We start from the raw sequence: 19,160 nt of genomic DNA, 5'->3' as shown, positions 1-19,160 counted from the left end.
GACACCTTAGAGACTAACAAATTTATTTGAGCATAAGCTTTTGTGAGCTCCAGCTCACTTCATCCACTGATGCATCCAATGAAGTGAGCTGTAGCTCACGAAAGCTTATGCTCAGATAAATTTGTTAGTCTCTAAGTAAAAAAACGTGAGTACTCAAAAAGAATTCTGGAGGAGCAATGTCTCCGGCATTCTTGACTTTTTAAAAAATTTCACTGTAGACTGTATTTCTCTCCCACACACACCCAATCATTTCCTTACTTTCTTGCATTAAAAAGTACTTGTGAAACTTTGTAGAAGCCTCACTTATTATCCACATGGGCACATGATATAAACAAACATTCCTGCCATCGTCTTGTTCTGTGCTTTCCTCTAGGTAAGAATTAACCCTTTCTAAATTTGTCTTTCAAATTATTTTCTCTAGATCTGTGTCGCCAGTCGCTTTCAGAAGACTCTGTAAGTTGTTGTTGTTACTCTGAATAATGTGCCTTTTACACCAAAGCATTTCAAAGCAGTGCCCCAGGGATTAGCCATGTGATCACTTATTAAATTGCTATGCAATATCATACCCAGCAAGAGTCACCAGTCTGCCTAATTTCATGTTCCCAATACCACTCCTGAGGTGTGAGCTATCCTTCTGCCTGTTGCTAAAATTTAAATTCTTGGGGCCTGACTGTCTCCTGCCTTGCCCCTTCTGCAGTCCCTTAATCAGTGCAATGTGTGTGTACTCCTACCACATTAGAGGGGTGGGTACGCCCACTGCAGAGGTATTGAGGCTGTGTGAATCAGGCCCACAATTTGTGATTCATATCCAGCACACTTTGACATATCTGTAGGGTGGAAGCAGACCGCTCACACGTGGGTTGGGAGGGTACTTTCTGTTGTTAAAAGTAGCTCTGCCTTTTGCGCCTATTTTCTGCTTTATGGCGTGAATGTGTGTAATGGTGTCTTTTGAAGATGTGCTCTTCTAGTGGTGGGGATTGTGACTGATGGTTTTGCCCAAGATCGACTGAAAAAGGAACAGGTCCTCTGCGAAACGCTGAAACCAGGGAGCACACGAAAGGAGAGGCTTCATTTTGTTTTGTCTGGATTTTCCTTCAGGATGTGACTGAGGAAGACATTGAGGCTGAGTTGGCCATTATTCATGGTCAGATGGCCTATATCATGCAACTACAGGGACGTACAGAGGATGCTCTCCACCTTTACAATCAGATCATCAAATTAAAGTAAGTGCTTCATTCAAACAAGCTCTCATCCTTCCACATGTGACAAGGCTGCTGTCTAATAGCTGTGCCTTTCATTCTCATTTGTTGTCTGCAGGCCGACAGACGTGGGATTGATTGCTGTCATTGCAAATAACATCATCACTATTAATAAGGTATAGAATTTGCCCATCCTCTTTCTAAAGCATTATTGCAAAGAAATGAGAATGAACTCAGAACTCACCACATGCAGAGCTCCCATTGGCTTTGAGGGGGGTTCTGCGTGCAGAGAGATTGGAGAGTTGCATCTCTCTTCGAACTAAGTCCTTACTTTCAAGGGGAAGCACTCTAGCATGAAAGTTCTATTTACAGTGTTGCTGTTTGTGCTCTTACACTGGTATTTCCAGTGTATATTTTTATCCTTATAGGCCCCAGTCCTGCAAAAATGATCTTGCACATAGATAAATTCACCAGAATGAGTCCCACTGGAGCCAGTCACACTGCTTGCATGACTAGAGTTACATATGTGGCTAGGAATTTGCAGGATCTGGGTCTTAGAAGACTGGAGCTTCCAGACTAAGGGTGTGTGTGTGTGTGAGAGAGAATTTTTTTCAGGTACAGGATTGAGGGAGATGGGAAGATTCTGGATTTAGGTGTGCTGTGCTTGTGCTTCTGTAACTTCTAAAGTGCATCACGCAAGCTGTTAGTGCGTATTGTGGACATGAGGCTTTTGTGCTGTCTTCAAAACCTGATGGATGACTTCAGTGAAATTTACATCAAGTGCACAGCCACAACAGTATTTTTATGTGTGAAAACTACAAACAGCATAACGGAGGAGTCATTTCTTATCTAGTCTCACTCTACTTCTGCACTATTGTCATGAGCATTGCAAGCATTGGGCTCAAGATCCTGAAATATTTGCAGAGCCTCGAGAAGAACCGAATGAGTAGGGAGCATGACGTTGCTATGGGACAGACAGAGAACCAATTCGAGGTTGGTGGTGGTGGTCTCCGAGTGGCTTCAGCTAGTGGGGCACTGATTCTCGGACCAAGAAACAAGCACAAGCTGCTAGTATCACATTGTAATACAGGGTTGGGATGAAGAGCTGTGGATGCAGAACTTTCCGATGCACAATGCCAGATTTCTGGATCTGTGCACTGAGCTCGTTCCAGCCCTCCGTTGCAGGGACACCAAAATGAAAACTGCACTGACAGTGGAGAAGCAAGTAGTGACTGCACTGTGGAAACTTGTAACACCAGATCGCTATTGGTCACTCGGGAATAATTTGGAGTCAGGAAATGCACGCTGAGGGTCGTTGTGATGCAAGCATGCAGGACCATTATTCACCTCCTGCTATGCAGGACTGTGACTCTGGGCAATGCACAGGACATGGTTGATGGATTTGCAGCAGTGAGGTTCCTGAATTGCAGTGGAGCGATAGACATCACCCATGTACCCATTTTGGCACAAGCCCATGTTCATATAATCATAGAATATCAGGGTTGGAAGGGACCTCAGGAGGTCATCTAGTCCAACCCCCTGCTCAAAAGCAGGACCGATCCCCGACTAAATCATCCCAGCCAGGGCTTTCTCAAGCCTGACCTTAAAAACTTCTAGGGAAGGAGATTCCACCACCTCCCTAGGTAACACATTCCAGTATTTCACCACCCTCCTAGTGAAAAAGTTTTTCCTAATATCCAACCTAAATCTCCCCCACTGCAACTTGAGACCATTACGCCTCGTTCTGTCATCCGCTACCACTGAGAACAGTCTAGAGCCATCCTCTTTGGAATCCCCTTTCAGGTAGTTGAAAGCAGCTATCAAATCCCCCCTCATTCTTCTCTTCTGCAGACTAAACAATCCCAGCTCCCTCAGCCTCTCCTCATAAGTCGTGTGTTCCAGTCCCCTAATCAATTTTGTTGCCCTCTGCTGGACTCTTTCCAGTTTTTCCACATCTTTCTTGTAGTGTGGGGCCCAAAACTGGACATAGTACTCCAGATGAGGCCTCACCAATGTCGAATAGAGGGGAACGATCACGTCCCTTGATCTGTGGGCAGTGCCCCTACTTATACATCCCAAAATGCCATTGGCCTTCTTGGCAACAAGGGCACACTGTTGACTCATATCCAACTTCTCGTCCACTGTAACCCCTAGGTCCTTTTCTGCAGAACTGCTGCCGAGCCATTCGGTCCCTAGTCTGTAGCGGTGCATTGGATTCTTCCATCCTAAGTGCAGGACTCTGCACTTGTCCTTGTTGAACCTCATCAGATTTCTTTTGGCCCAATCCTCCAATTTGTCTAGGTCCCTCTCTATCCTATCCCTACCCTCCAGCGTACCTATCACTCCTCCCAGTTTGGTGTCATCTGCAAACTTGCTGAGGGTGCAATCCACACCATCCTCCAGATCATTTATGAAGATATTGAACAAAACCGGCCCCAGGACCGACCCCTGGGGCACTCCACTTGATACCGGCTGCCAACTAGACATGGAGCCATTGATCACTACCCGTTGAGCCCGACAATCTAGCCAACTTTCTATCCACCTTATAGTCCATTCATCCAGCCCTTGCTTCTTTAACTTGCTGGCAAGAATACTGTGGGAGACAGTGTCAAAAGCTTTGCTAAAGTCAAGGAACAACACGTCCACTGCTTTCCCTTCATCCACAGAACCAGTTATCTCGTCATAGAAGGTAATTAGATTAGTCAGGCATGACTTGCCCTTGGTGAATCCATGCTGACTGTTCCTGATCACTTTCCTCTCATCTAAGTGCTTCAGAATTGATTCCTTGAGGACCTGCTCCATGATTTTTCCAGGGACTGAGGTGAGGCTGACTGGCCTGTAGTTCCCCGGATCCTCCTCCTTCCCTTTTTTAAAGATGGGCACTACATTAGCCTTTTTCCAGTCATCTGAGACCTCCCCCGATAGCCATGAGTTTTCAATGATAATGGCCAATGGCTCTGCAATCACATCCGCCAACTCCTTTAGCACTCTCGGATGCAACGCATCTGGCCCCATGGACTTGTGCTTGTCCAGCTTTTCTAAATAGTCCTTAACCACTTCTTTCTCCACAGAAGGCTGGTCACCTCCCCATGCTGTGCTGCCCAGCGCAGTAGTCTGGGAGCTGACCTTGTTCGTGAAGACAGAGGCAAAAAAAGCATTGAGTACGTTAGCTTTTTCCACATTCTCTGCCACAAGGTTGTCTCCCTCATTCAGTAAGGGGCCCACACTTTCCTTGACTTTCTTCTTGTTGCTAACATACCTGAAGAAACCCTTCTTGTTACTCTTAACATCTCTTGCTAGCTGCAACTCCAGGTGTGATTTGGCCTTCCTGATTTCACTCCTGCAAGCCCGAGCAATATTTTTATACTCATCCCTGGTCATTTGCCCAATCTTCCACTTCTTGTAAGCTTCTTTTTCGTATTTAAGAGCAGCAAGGATTTCACTGTTAAGCCAAGCTGGTCGCCTGCCATATTTACTATTCTTTCTACACATTGGGATGGTTTGTCCCTGTAACCTCAATAAGGATTCTTTAAAATACAGCCAGCTCTCCTGGACTCCTTTCCCCCTCATGTTATTCTCCCAGGGGATCTTGCCCATCAGTTCCCTGAGGGAGTCAAAGTCTGCTTTTCTGAAGTCCAGGGTCTGTATTCTGCTGCTCTCCTTTCTTCCTTGTGTTAGGATCCTGAACTCGACCATTTCATGGTCACTACCTCCCAGGTTCCCAACCACTTTTGCTTCCCCTACTAATTCTTCCCGGTTTGTGAGCAGCAGGTCAAGAAGAGCTCTGCCCCTAGTTGGTTCCTCCAGCACTTGCACCAGGAAATTGTCCCCTACATTTTCCAAAAACTTCCTGGATTGCCTGTGCACCGCTGTATTGCTCTCCCAGCAGATATCAGGGTGATTGAAGTCTCCCATGAGAACCAGGGCCTGCGATCTAGTAACTTCTGCGAGTTGCCGGAAGAAAGCCTCTTCCACCTCATCCCCCTGGTCCGGTGGTCTATAGTAGGCTCCCACCACGACATCACCCTTGTTGCTCACACTTCTAAACTTAATCTAGAGACTCCCAGGTTTTTTTTGCAGTTTCATACTTGAGCTCTGAGCAGTCATACTGCTCTCTGACATACAGTGCAACTCCCCCACCGTTTCTGCCCTTCCTGTCCTTCCTGAACAGCTTATATCCATCCATGACAGTACTCCAGTCATGTGAGTTATCCCACCAAGTCTTTGTTATTCCAATCGCATCATAATTCCTTGACTGTGCCAGGACTTCCAGTTCTCCCTGCTTGCTTCCCAGGCTTCATGCATTTGTATATAGGCACTTGAGGTAACCTGCTGATCGCCCCTCTTTCTCAGTATGAGGCAGGAACCCTCCCCTCTCACGCACTCCTGCTCATGCCTCCTCCTGGTATCCTACTTCCCCACTTACCTGAGGGCTTTGGTCTCCTTCCCCGGGTGAACCTAGTTTAAAGCCCCCCTCACTAGGTTAGCCAGTCTGCTTGCAAAGATGCTCTTCCCTCTCTTAGTTAGGTGGAGCCAGTCTCTGCCTAGCACTCCTCCTTCCTGGAACACCATCCCATGGCCAAAGAATCCAAAGCCTTCTCTCCGACACCACCTGCGTAGCCATTCGTTGACTTCCACGATTCGACGGTCTCTACGCAGGTGGATTTTTTCCTTCCACGGGGAGGATGGACGAGAACACCACTGGCACCTCAAACTTCTTCCCAGAGCCACGTAGTCCGCAGTGATCCGCTCAAGGTCATTCTTGGCAGTATCATTGGAGCCCACGTGGGGAAGCAGGAATGGGTAGCGATCTGAGGGCTTGATGAGTCTCGGCAGTCTCTCCGTCACATCGCGAATCTTAGCTCCTGGCAAGCAGCAGAGTTCTCGGTTTTCCCGGTCGGGGCGGCAGATAGATGACTCAGTCCCCCTGAGGAGAGAGTCCCCGACCACCACCACCCGCCTCCTTCTCTTGGGAGCAGTGGTCATGGAACCCCCAACCCTAGGACAGTGCATCCCATGCCTTCCAATTGGCGGAGTCTCCTTCTGCTCCCTTCCCTCAGACGTATCATCTGGTCCACTCTCCGCATTACTACCTGTGGAGAGAACATGAAAACGGTTACTTACCTGTATCTGCCCTGCTGGTACATGGACGTTCCCCTTTTTTCTTCTGGAGGTCACATGATGCCAAATTTCTTCACCATCTTTCTGTCCCCGATGTGCAGCCTGCTCTGAATCTTCAGAACCTTGTACCCGTAGAAGCCTATCCTGACATCCGTCCAGGAAATCTTCAGTTTCTCTTTTGCAACGCAGGGTTGATACCTGTTGCTCCAGACCTTGAACCTTCTCTTCCAGTATGGAGACCAGCATGCACTTTGTACAGACAAAGTCACATCTGCCCTGTGGAAGAAAGACAAACATAGCACATCCAGTGCAGGTCACAACAGCTGAACACTCCCCATCCCCTTCCTTCTACGAGCTTCCTCAGGAGTTGTAGTACTTAGAGAATCCGGCAAGATGTAAGCCTCAGTGGGCTCTCCCCGGGCAAACTCCTTTTGTTAACTGCTCTGCTGTTTGCTGCTCAGCTGGTTCGCAGCCACTGAGTACATCATAAGAAAGGGCTACTTTTCTATGGTTATGGAAGCATTGGTGGATCACTGGGAATGCTTCACTGACATCACTGTTGGCTGGTCAGGGAAGATGCATGACACTTGTATCTTTAAGAACACAGGACTGTTCAGAAAACTACAAGCAGGGACATTTTCCTGGTAGATGGATTACCACAGGGAATGTTGAAATACCACTCGTGATCCTGGGCGACCCAGCCTCCCCCTTACTCCCCTGGCCAATGAAGCTGTACACTGGCCACCTTGACAGCACCAAGGAATGGTTCAACTCCCTGCACGGCAGGTGCAGAATGACGGAATGATTGATTGAAGGCAGCTGGTTGTATTTACTCACAAGATTGGATCTCAGTGAGAAAAATACCCCAATGGTTATAGCTGCCTGCTGTGTCCTGCATGATATATATGAAGCAAAGAGGGAAACGTTTTTGCTGGGGTGGATGGTGGAGGTGGAGTGGCTGTCTGCTGAGTTTGAACAGCCGGCTACAAGGGCTATTAAAAGAGCTCAACATGGAGCTATGCAGTTCAACAAGATTTTGAAAGACCATTTTAATAGTGAGCCAGAGTAGTGAGTGGTGGTGTGCTCCTGTGGCCTAGTAGGAATCCTGTGGTGATTGCTGTAACGTTGTCAGTGTACCTATGAATTTTAATTGTGACTGAATCCGAGTTGTGTGACATTATGCAGTAACAGGAAATTGATGGGTTTCAGAATTGCTGAGCATTCTGCTGCATGTATTGTAAAATAATTATGTTCAAAATAATTTTATTCTGTAACAGAATTCAGTGCAACTCCATCCCCATGCAATTTTAAAACAAATACTTTAAAAAAACTAATAAAAACGTGATAAATTAAGAGCACAGAACTTATGAAGAGAAAAGAACATGCACATCCATTTCAGCTACACGTACACCAACGGTGGCTTTCAAAGGCCTGGGTCTGTGACGTTGCAATTGTCTTCAGTGTCCCCCAGGGTGGAGTGGTGGGGGTAGTGCAGTGACCCCGAGGCCATGTGGAATGTTGGGGGGAGGTTAATGGGAAGGTCCCGCTATTGAGTTCGCAGTGGGCTGCAGAGGGAGGCAAGCCCGGGCTTGTTGAACCTGCAGGTCCAGCAGAGTCTGCAGCATCTGTGTTTGCTGTCTGAGAATCTCTCCATTATGTCCTGGTGCCTCTCCCTCTCCTTTTCCTGCTGGGACTCCTGGGCCTGTCTCCTCTCCACTCTTTCCTTCTCCAGGCTGTCCGCAATGTTCATCCTCCAGGCCCTGTGTTCGTGGTCCGATGCAGCGCTGGTTTGCAGGGTCTCATTGAACGTGTCATCCCGAGTCCTCTTCTTTCTCCTCCTTATCTGGCTTAGGTGTTCTGTGGGTGTGGGGGGGAGACCCTGAAGGCCACAGAGGCAGCAACCGAAGATACAACACACAGCGGTACATTGTCAGCACATTCACTACAGAGAGCGAAACTACCGCTGCTGAACTCACTCCCCCTGCTCCCCTAACGTTGTAAACTCTACATTCTCACTTGGGATTGGGATTGCTTGTGCATGGCCCCACTCGCAGCACCAGCCCTGGTGAGTATGGCCCACTGGGGTTGGGGAGATGCGGAGGGAATTGCTCACTGGCATGATTCTCTTGGCACAGGGCAATGGCACTGAGCACTGGCACCATTTCCTACAGACGGGGGTGATTTTAGCTGATCTCTCACTCGTGAGTGTAACAAAGGCAGAGAGAGCAAAGCTGCTGCTAGGATCCCGAAGCCACCAGGGTCCATATACTGCTAGCCTGTGCACTCCAATGTCGCCTGCTGAAGTTATCACTGACTGGCATGGGAAAGTGTCCCACCGCGGCGGAAGAAATAAGGCTGCCTTCTCTAGAAACCTTCAGCAGAGGATTGCAGACACCTCCATGAAAGTTTCATCGAGATCTCGATGGAGGATTCACGAGACATGCCGGTGCACATAAACAGACTGCTCCACTTGGCCCCCTTGGCCTAACGAGGGGAATGAAAAGCAGGTAGCAACTCGACCTCTCTTGGTTGTGCCACACCCTCTTCTAGCACGAGTAAAGTAATGAAAAGTCAACAGTTGTGTCCTGCCATTTTGGGGATGCCATCCCTGTAATGGAAAAGTTATCTACGCACCTACCTGAGGTGCCTTCCCCTGCATCAGGCTCACCTGTGCTCCACTGGTGGAACTGGCTGGACGGCAGCGAAGTCAAAAACAGGTCCTGGCTCTCTGCACAGGTGGATCCCATCGGTCGCCTGACCCCATACTCCTCTTCCTCACTTTTCACAGCAGGGACCTGTGGGTCGGGGTCCTCCGAGGTAGCCATAGTGCTGTAGGGGGTGGTGGTGGGGTCTGAGGATGGCATGTAGCTCTTTGTAAAAGTGATAGGTCTGCGGCTCAGCCCCACAATGACTGTTGGCCTCACTGGCCTGCTTTCACATGGCACTGCTGTTGTCCCTGTCGTGCCCCTCCTCCTGCTTCCCCCGAGCAATCTGCTCGTAGATGTCCAAGTTTCTGTGGCTGGATAGGAGCTGTGTCTGCGCAGCCTGTTCTCCCCATCAGCCCACGAGATCCAATATCTCCTGGATATATCCAGGCTGGAGTGTGCACTTGGCATGGTTAGTGGGGGAGCTCCACTCAACAGTGGAGAGCTGCTAAGTGTGCTCACCAAGCTGGGCAATGAGAAAAAGGAATTTCAAAAATTCGCCAGGCTTTGTAGGGAGGGAGCTTCCGGTCTCCATGACCCCTGTGCAGTGGATTTCACAATGGTAACCAGCGTGGTCAGTGTGGAGCATTGCGAGACAGCAGCTGGAGGACAGTTAGGGTCAATGTAACTAATGCAGAGTCTACCTTTTGCGTTGCGTCGACTTAAGCACATCGATTGTGGCTCTCCCCTGCTTGGGCAGAGGTGTTACTATGTCAGCGTAATGGGGTGCTTTCATTGGTGGGAGACCAATTTGAGTGTAGACACGTGCACAACTAGGTCAATGTAAACTGCCTTTTGTTGAGCTAAGCACGTAGTGTAGACCAGGCCTTAGTTACGTATCACAGCTCCAGTTTGCACTTGGTTCACGTTTGGGAAATGTTCTTCACAGCCATAAGCACTAGAGGCCTGATTTCTTTTTAAGTGAAAACTCTGGAACGTGAGACACAGCCTCCAGGGGAAACTATTGACTCGCTGAGCTCTCACACACTGGCCCAGTTCAGCCCCTTCTAACGCTCTTCTCTGTATGTATCTCACAGGAAGTCACATAAATACCTAAATAATGCAACATTCCCAAAGAGTTGCCACTCTGGTTAATTTGTGTTTTTTATTGTCAAGTGAGTGAACTCTTCTTGTAAGAAAGAATAAGAAACCAGTGAGAACTTTAAAGCCAGTCTTGCAAGAGAACAAACAAGCATAAACATTGATTGATGTTTGTCAGCAGTTATCAAGGTCTTGTTTCTTTCACAGGAGGTGAGCCAGGCTTTGCTCTAGGAGGCAAATACTATTTCTATAAGTCAGGATTTGGCTAGTTACATACTTTTAATATGTTTTTATGGTGGAAAATAACGAGGGGAGAATCAGAATATGTGGCCCAGAGGGAAGGGTGCTGAACTTAGGAGACCCAGGTTCTGTCCCCGCTCTACCACAAACTCTTTTTGCAACCTAAGGCAAATCTGTGTGCCTCAGTTCCCCATCTATACGATTGGGATAACAATATGGCCTTACCTCACAGGGGTGTTGAGGGTAAAGACGACAAAGGTTGTCAGGTGCTCAGGTAGCACCATAATGGAGGCTATATAGATACTTAACCACGCTATGCTCTCTTATCTTATTTCCCTCCCAGTCACCGTGCCTCATCGGCTCCTCTCTTGTGTTTTTTATGCTGCCCAGTGCTGGCAAACAAGGCAGAAACACATGCCTGTGGGTGTTCATGGCACATTCTGCATGTGGTGTGGGGAGGGCCAGATAGAGATCACCATTTAATTAAGATAGTGGAACTTGGCTTTATCTCGGTTTTGTTTCCTACAGGACCAAAATGTCTTTGACTCAAAGAAAAAGGTGAAATTGACCAATGCAGAAGGCGTGGAGCACAAACTCTCCAAGAAACAGCTCCAAGCCATCGAATTCAACAAAGCTTTACTGGCTATGTACACCAATCAGGTAGAGAACTGTCCTGTGTCTGCTGGGTACAGATTTACAACCAGTCACAGGAGTTTAATTAAGCAGAAATGTAATCCAGTTGAGCTAGTTAAGTATCAGAGGGGTAGCCATGTTAGTCTGGATCTGCAGAAGTGGCAAAGAGTCCTGTGGCACCTTATAGACTAACAGACGTATTGGAGCAACAGCTTTTGTGGGTGAATACCCACTTCGTCGGATGCATGGAGTGGAAATTTCCAGAGGCAGGTATAAATATGCAAGCAAGAATCAGGCTAGGGATAATGAGGTTAGTTCAATCAGGGAGGATGAGGCCCTCTTCTAGCAGTTGAGGTGTGAACACCAAGGGAGAAGAAACGGCTTTTGTCGTTGGCTAGCCAGTCACGGTCCTTGTTTCATCCTGAGCTGATGGTGTCAAATTTGCAAATGAATTGAAGCTCAGCAGTTTCTCTTTGAAGTCTGGTCCTGAAGTTTTTTTGCTGCAGGATGGCTACCTTTACATCTGCTATTGTGTGTCCAGCGAGGTTGAAGCGTTGTCCTACAGGTTTTTATATATTGCCATTCCTAATATCTGAGGAATTGAGCTAGTTAGATTTCCATAGACTGTTCTTTCCCCCTCAAAATAGTCAGGATGTTATCCAGAGATGCTAGATTTTTCAGAAGTGCTCAGCACCCAGCAGCTCCTATTGAGAATAATCTTTTTGCTGAGGCCTTTTGATGATCTGGCCAATTCATTTAGGTGCCTAATTCGGAGATGAGCATTTAAAAAAAAAAAAAAAGTCTGGCCCATAATGTTTAATACCTATCAGGGAAACATCATGTGGCTGTCCTGGTGAATGTATTGTTTGTTAAAATAGTATTGACTGGGTATCTACAGGTTGAGAAGAAATTGTGCATTGCTATACATGAGGACATGTGCATACCGCTGTTCTTGTTAACAAGGACCAATAATATCCATTGCCAAAATGAAAACACAGGAATAATGGATTTGGTACTAATATCGGGTCCATGAAGCTCAGTGCTTTGGATGCGTGAGCTTTGTAGAGGTCTAAATAACTAACAAAAAATACTATCTGTTTTCTAGATCACAGAGACTTACCTGTACAGGCACTTCATGGGCTTACACACTGGTTGCTGATGGCAGCTTTCGGTGTGGTCCTGTAGTGAGGGAGATTCTGAGTCACTCTAGCAAGAAATAAATACCTGGAGTTGCATGTACGCAGAAACTGAGATTTATCCTTTGTCTATTACAGTATTTGGTAGAAGAGGTGTGCTGGGCATTTTCACATGGTTCCCCTTCCATTTCCTGTAAAATCAGACTCCACCCCCGTGTGTGTGTCTAGCTCCTCTGTCTTCCACACAGACATTCTGGTGGAAAAACAAGGGAGAACTTTTGGGAAGAATTCATATGATGGTGGCTTGCACAGCACCTCACTTGGAGAGTCTCTTCCCAGATAATGTATTTATTACTGCCGTAGCACCTACAGGCTCTGATGCTGATTGAACTAGGCACTGGATGCACATAAGTCTGTCTCTGCCCCCACACTGCTTGCAGCCTGAGCGTCTAGGCAGATGTAACGAACTGGCAGGAGGAGCACAAGGGGGTAATGAGATGGCTCTGGCCAGTGTAGTAACCAGCTGCCTGCCCACTGAGTGTTGCGTAGGAGAGATGTAGAGGAGTGCAGAGTGATGGCTGTAGTTGTCACCCAAAGGCCCTGCCATGTGGGAGTCGTGGGTCAGAATCTCCTTGGGCCAGTGACTTTACCTGTTTCCACAGCCTCTACTGCCACCACGTCCCATTCCCCACTGATGGCAGGCAGTGTCTGGCCCCACTAGCCCTTTCGCCCTGTTCTCTCTGTGGGGTTTGCACAGTTGCACTAACTATCCACTAATACTGAGGAAAATGTTCCATTGTGTCCCGTAGGCAGATCAGTGCCGCAAGCTGTCAGCAAGTTTACAGTCCCAGAACCCCGAGCACCTGCTGCCCGTGCTAATCCAGGCTGCCCAGCTCTGTCGAGAGAAGCAGCATGCAGGGGCAATAGAGCTCCTACAGGTGGGTGACTGATCTTCTCCTGCTGGCCAGGAGAGTGGAGCCCTGTTCCCTGCACTGGAACCTGACAGATGGAGCTGGTACAAGGGGCAATTAATAGTCCTGAAACACTGGGCACTGCAGAAGTGGATGTTAGCTCAACTACCTGCAGTGGTCATTGCGTTGTGTAATGGATGTGGCTTACGCAGGGCTCAGTAGTGAGGATGCAGTGACTGGTGTGTGGGGAGAGACGTGGGCACGCCCATGCTCTGATCATGAAGGGTGTGTTCTTTCTGTAAAGGGAGAGCCCCACCTGGAAATGACCCCCTTCACTATGGCGGTGGCACCAGGGCTGCTTTTCCTTCCCACAGGGACATGGTGGGCGCTGGTGCCTGGGGCTGTGCTCCTCTGGAAGGCAGGACTTCACTTCTGGCCTCTCATCCCAAAGGGTGGTGGTGCCCACATTCCTTCTCCAGCCCTTCTCTGGCCTCATCTACATGCACAGGTTGCACTGGTTTACTTAAAATTGGGGTTTAAACCAGTGCTAAAGACTCTGCGGACACTTCGGTTTCAGAGTGCCCTGTTCCTAATCAACCTCTGCTAAATTGAAATAAGCTGGTTTTAAACTGAAGTCGTGTTCTCATGGCACTTTAAACTGGTTTACTTAAACAGGTACAGCTTCCTTATGTAAACAAGGCCTTGGACATGGTGTCAGGTGTCACCTGGGACGCTGCACTTGCCAGCTGCTTGCCTAGAGGGAGCAGCTACTGTGTGTGGTGAGGGCATGGACCCTGGGAATTGCTTGTGGTGGAATGGGATGGCACTGTGGGAGGAGTGACAGTCCATGGAAGCAATTCAGGACTCTGGGTGGCGTGGTTCCACTCGAACTGGCTCCCTCCCTGTCTATTCAAATGACACTGTCGAGCTTTTCTTTCTGAAGTTGGTTTTAAAATGGGCCCGGGCCATGGCTGATGCGCTGTGTTCATGAACATGCTCTTTGCGTCTCTCGCTCTCAGGACTTTGCGGAGCAGAGCCCTGCCAACTCGGCGCAGATAAAGCTGACAATGGCCCAGCTGAAAATCGCTCAAGGTACCAGTGCCCTTTTGTGCTGAGAAATGCTTGTTTAATGCTAAGTTTAAAAAAACCCACAATTCTTTGTTGCTGGCCTTAGTGTCCGGAGAGCCAGGACTGAGAGTGGCCTCTTGCTGCTGTGAGCCCCAGCAAGACAGCTCCATCCAGAGTGGGGTTAGAAATACCTTCTCAAACACTGCGTTTCACAGCCCTGCACGAGGGCTGGGACAACATCTCCACTCCTCATAGTGAGCAGCATTAAAGCAAGATGTACTCTGCATTTCGCCAGAGCCATTTTTCTCTTGATTAGTTCTTGGACAGAGCTGCACCTGCCCCTCTGGTGTCTCTGAGAGGAGTTACCAGGGGAAGGGATTGTAATTAGGGGATAAAAAGAAAAGGAGGACTTGTGGCACCTTAGAGACTAACCAATTTATTAGAGCATGAGCTTTCGTGAGGTACAGCTCACTTCATCGGATGCATACGAGCTGTAGCTCACGAAAGCTTATGCTCTAATAAATTGGTTAGTCTCTAAGGTGCCACAAGTCCTCCTTTTCTTTTTCGGATACAGACTAACACGGCTGCTACTCTGAAACCTGTAATTAGGGGATGGCACCTTTTTCGGGGGGGCGGGAGGGAAATTAAGCCTGGCAGGGGCGGGCCTCTTCTCTTTTCACCATGGATGGGGGGGTGAGAAATGAGGAGACTTTCTCCCGTTCCTTGTCTCTTGCTGCCCTTTCTTCTCAGAAGGATGCCTGCAATCCCATAGTACGGCACCTCTTGCCGAGAGGGGTGCCCTATGGAGATCAGTGCTCCTGCCTGAACCTGGCGTTGTCCATGCAATGTGGGGGGGTTGTGTGCCCCAGGGGGCATGGCCTGTGGAACAAGTGGAGGGCAGCCCTGGGCACTGTGCTGATGGCTGGCGTTCACCACATTGACAATGGGCTGATGTGTGTGCCTCAGCCTGACCCGAGAGAGGAAGCAGGACAGCTGGGCACTGAGAGTCAGCGGGGGCAGGGGAAAGGGGAAGGGGAATTCATATTAATGTGGTTGGTGCGGGATTGACCCTTTCCTGAGTGGCTGCAGAAGTGCATACTGGAAAGCTTGGGGATCTGCGTGTTGAAATGGCTGGCTGTTGCTGATTGCATGTCACTCAAGTTTTAAAGTTCCCCTCGAGCTACCTCAAATATGCACTACCCAGCATCCAGTACTTGGCATGGGCCGTACTCCATTGTGCCTGCAATGGGTGGGACTATTCAGGAGAAATAAGGGGGCAGGATCTGGCCCCGCACTGCGTGGGGTGGGGAGAATGGGGAAGGGGTCAAAGCACATGGTGTCGGCCCAGCTTTGCTCTCATTGAAGTTTGTGATAAAACTTGCACTGGCATCAGTCGGAGCAGGCAGGCCAGAGCTGTTTTAGGTTTGTTCTGAAATCGTAAATAATACACCCAGCTGCTGATGCTCCATTCCCTCTCATAGGGAAGTAAAGCATTGCTCTGAACCCACTGCTTCTAGCATTGGAGGTGGGGATGAGCCCTTTGCATGTGGTAGCAGCCTTGGGCATGCTGGACACTTAGGTGGGAAGCCCAGTAGGTGCTGGGGTTGCTGCAAAGGCTGTTTAGTCTGAGAATGAGAAGAGCACTATTGGGACTGACGTTTCTTCCCCATGAATGGCCAGCGATTGTGTTGTCTTAAGAATAATAGTGGAGAAAACCTCTTCGCAGCTGGCCTTGCAGGCAGAGGAGTGTAGTGGCTGGTTGGTGTATGCTGACTTCCCCAGGGAGACTCTGAGGGCAGAGGGATCCAGGATGGAGAACAGGGACAGGGAAAGCATTGCTGTTTAAATTGCATTATTCTCCCTTCTTTCTCTAAGGCAGCGTCACCAAAGCATGCATCATCTTGAGGAGTATAGAAGAGCTGAAGCATAAGCCAGGCATGGTGAGTGGCAGTTAACAGGCACCATCCCAGAATACCATCATCCTTTTCATGCTCCTTCCTTGTTCCTGTTTTCCTGTCTCCTTAGCTACTCCTGGGCTGAGATTCAAATCTGGGTGCCCAGCGTTGGTCTCAGTCTGCTGGTCTGCTTGCACAGTGGGGCTTGGTTGCTGAGATTTTTGATACACAGCATTATGCCTCAGAGTAGATGTTAGACCTTTAGGTAGCTCACTTATTGTGGTGAAAGCCAGCCAGACAAAGGGTAATAACTTGCATCAGGGTCCCCAAACTTGTTTTTAGAGTGGACAACTTCCCTCTCGTTCATAGTTGCACGGACCTGCCTCCCCTTCCTCCAGCACTCCCTTAACAGCCCTAGGGCAGCTACAGGAATTGCTTGCCCAGTAAGCAATGTTGGGGAAGTATCAAACACATTTTTAAGCTGCTCTATGTGGCAGTGAGCAGTGGGAAGCAAGGAGGAGCCAGTATTGTAAGACCTTCCAGCTCCCCCCAGGGCCCCAGCAGCAGCAAGTGCCCTGCCGACCATTGTGGTGGTGAGAGAACAGTGTGGGAGCCTTGGCTTTTCCAATTAAGTAATTCTCTCATCCCTTATCCTCTATTGATCCGAAACCTTTTAAAAACAGTTCTCCTGGGCTGTTTCGACGATTGCAGTAATGTCCTAGCTGTACTGGGGAGGATAATCCCAGGGGGCGGCTGCTGCCTCCAAATTCCATTGTAGTAATTCGTTCCATTCCCTTTTTTTCAGCAATTCTTTTAATAACGGGTTTACATGAAAAGTACCTTAAAATGATCACTTACAAGTAACGCCCGTCCCGTGGCTGCACGCTGACTGTTGTTGGGGTTTGCAGGTGTCTGCACTGGTGACGATGTACAGTCATGAAGAAGACATTGACAGTGCTATTGAGGTCTTCACGCAAGCTATCCAGTGGCACCAGGGATACCAGGCAAGTAGATCAGGTCAGACAATACATATGAGAGGTGAAGCTACTTTTTGTCCCTTGCTAACTTGCTGGAGACCAGCTGTTCCTGTCCAGCTCCCAACTCCCACCTGTCTGTCCCCTGGAGAGGAGCGGTCTCCTTGCCAACGGCTCACTACCTCTGATGAGATGTTGGGGGGCCAGGGAACATTCTACTCCATGTCTGCCTCTGTCTCTGACATGCTGCTTGCACCAGGTTTGTCATTCAGACCAATGGCAAGTCTGCAGTGTGGGAAAAATGGCAGACTCTTTTCCAGCTCTTCCAGTGCCTGTCAGGTTATAGATTCTGGAGGCTAGCAGAGGGAACATCGCAGTGTTGTCCCTCTTCCCATGTTGACGTTGGAGCAGCAGCAGTCAGTTGGCTTTTTGCATGCACTTGAGGAGAAGGAAAAGCTTGAGCAGAAGAGCTTCAGAGGGGGAGACTGATTCCAGCCCGGCAGCCTGCTGGCTGTACTCAGTTAATCGGAATGTCAGGCTGCTGAAAGGAGCCAGTTGGAGTCTGTCTGAGCGGAGTGATGGTTCCATTGGGGGCTTAGTGATTCGTTCCTGGAACCTGGTTATTTTGGGGCTGGAGGTAGCAATTATTTCAGCAAACAGTGAATTGCCGGAAAAAGTGTGACCCCCATGGGAAGTGTTCTCACAAAGCTGCGTTAGCATTGGCTGTTTCCTTTGTTTCTCTCTTCCCTGGTTTTCTGTCAGCAAGGACACTTGGTTTTTCAAATTGTGTCTGCCTGCACTTGTTCCTTACCTGATGATCTGATGCCTTGGCTGGTCACTGGGGAAATGGCTGATGTCCTAAGTGAGGCTGACTGCAGGTTGCAAATCAGCAGCAGGCTGTTAGTTTTCTGTGATTGTCAAACGCTGGCTAAAATGCCTGTCCCCTTCCCATTTTCACCCCCTCCTCCCAATTCTGTTGCTCTAGGGCTGCTGGCAGGGTTAGTAGCTGTGTTTGTTAAGAACCAGGCAGAGGAACTGGAGATTATTCTTACATATGAGGGGTCTCCGAACAAGGGGCTAGGTTGTGCTAGCACCATCTGGGTGTGAAGGGGCAGGGAAAGTGCGTGAGGGCTGTGCACAGGGGCCAGGAGCAAGTAAATACGCAACCCAAAGACTGAGCTGTGGACCCACCCCCTTCTACACCAGCCAGCAGCGCTAGGCTCAGAGCATTGGTTGCAGGAGGTAACGCAGGCATGAATATTAAGTAACAGCCATCTGTGTACTGTATTAATGAGCTGACAGCCTGTTTCCGCTGCAGGCTCATACAGGTAGCTGCTGCTGAGCAAAGCACGTCTCCTTTCCCAGCCCCGTCTAACATGCTTAGTGGTTTAATGCTACAGACTGCCAAGCCTTTTTCTCAAGGAACGGGGAAGAAATTCCTGCAGCTCAGTTCTCCTTCCAGATCACTTGGGTGGGGAGCGTACGTTGGTGTGAGCCAGTCTCTAGTAACATCAGGAAGCAAAGCAGCCACATCACTGAATTGCTAAGTGCTGTCAAACATGTCTTCATTTGAAGAACCTTGTGATTGCAGCCAAAGTCTCCAGTTCATTTGTCGCTGATAAGGGAAGCAGCCAACTTTAAGCTGAAGTATGGGAGGAAGAAGGAAGCAATCAGCGACCTGGAAGAGCTGTGGAAGTGAGTTCAGGGAGGGGAGAGGGGTATCTTGTTTTCCTTCTGGACCTGAGCCGTGGCCCTGCTGTCTTGTGCACTGAAACATGAGCAGTGCCTGGTCCCCGTGAGGACTGCTCAGGGGTTCTAGAGCCAGATAACGTCTGCTAGCATTTTGGTGACGTCTGAGGCAATAGTTCGTCCTTTTAGACATTGTAAAGGGGCTTCTGGTCAAAGCTGTGCTCCCTGTCCAACCCCTTGGATGAAGTAACTGTTCCAGCAGGCCTAGCCCTGCGATCTGTTGTGGGTTCTTTTGTGTTACATCCTGATAGAAGCTGTGTCTTCCATGTTGGACGCCATGTCTTCTGTTCTCAGCCAGCACCCATTCACTGCGGGAGGAGTTCCCCAGTCTGTATCCAGATGCAGACTGCTGGCACTTCACATTAAAAAGGTTGCAGAGCAGTTTTTAAACTAAGCGATGGGGGAAAGCCGATTGCTGCAGAGGCGCACGTGGATCGGACAGAGATTTCTCTTAGAGGAGAATCTATTGATAGAGATTCTCTTGGTTT

The 19,160-nt window shown here is 48.8% G+C and overlaps 1 protein-coding gene across 1 annotated transcript in view; it reads left to right on the top strand.

Annotated features, from left to right (window-relative positions):
• SRP72 (signal recognition particle 72) overlaps nucleotides 1–19,160 on the top strand; it is a 50,636-nt gene that overhangs the window by 12,202 nt on the left and 19,274 nt on the right. The window contains exons 6-14 of the mRNA XM_073340189.2: nucleotides 422–453; nucleotides 1,099–1,223; nucleotides 1,318–1,375; nucleotides 10,835–10,966; nucleotides 12,885–13,013; nucleotides 14,006–14,078; nucleotides 15,930–15,994; nucleotides 16,858–16,953; nucleotides 18,515–18,618. Coding sequence (XP_073196290.1) covers nucleotides 422–453; nucleotides 1,099–1,223; nucleotides 1,318–1,375; nucleotides 10,835–10,966; nucleotides 12,885–13,013; nucleotides 14,006–14,078; nucleotides 15,930–15,994; nucleotides 16,858–16,953; nucleotides 18,515–18,618 — 814 coding nt within the window. The remainder of the gene's footprint in view (nucleotides 1–421; nucleotides 454–1,098; nucleotides 1,224–1,317; nucleotides 1,376–10,834; nucleotides 10,967–12,884; nucleotides 13,014–14,005; nucleotides 14,079–15,929; nucleotides 15,995–16,857; nucleotides 16,954–18,514; nucleotides 18,619–19,160) is intronic.

This window comes from Lepidochelys kempii, chromosome 4 (genome assembly GCF_965140285.1).
Source record: "Lepidochelys kempii isolate rLepKem1 chromosome 4, rLepKem1.hap1, whole genome shotgun sequence".
Classification (NCBI taxonomy): Eukaryota; Metazoa; Chordata; order Testudines; family Cheloniidae; genus Lepidochelys; species Lepidochelys kempii.
Note: the sequence above shows the minus strand (reverse complement) of the source record. Positions and strands in the feature narration are given on the sequence as shown.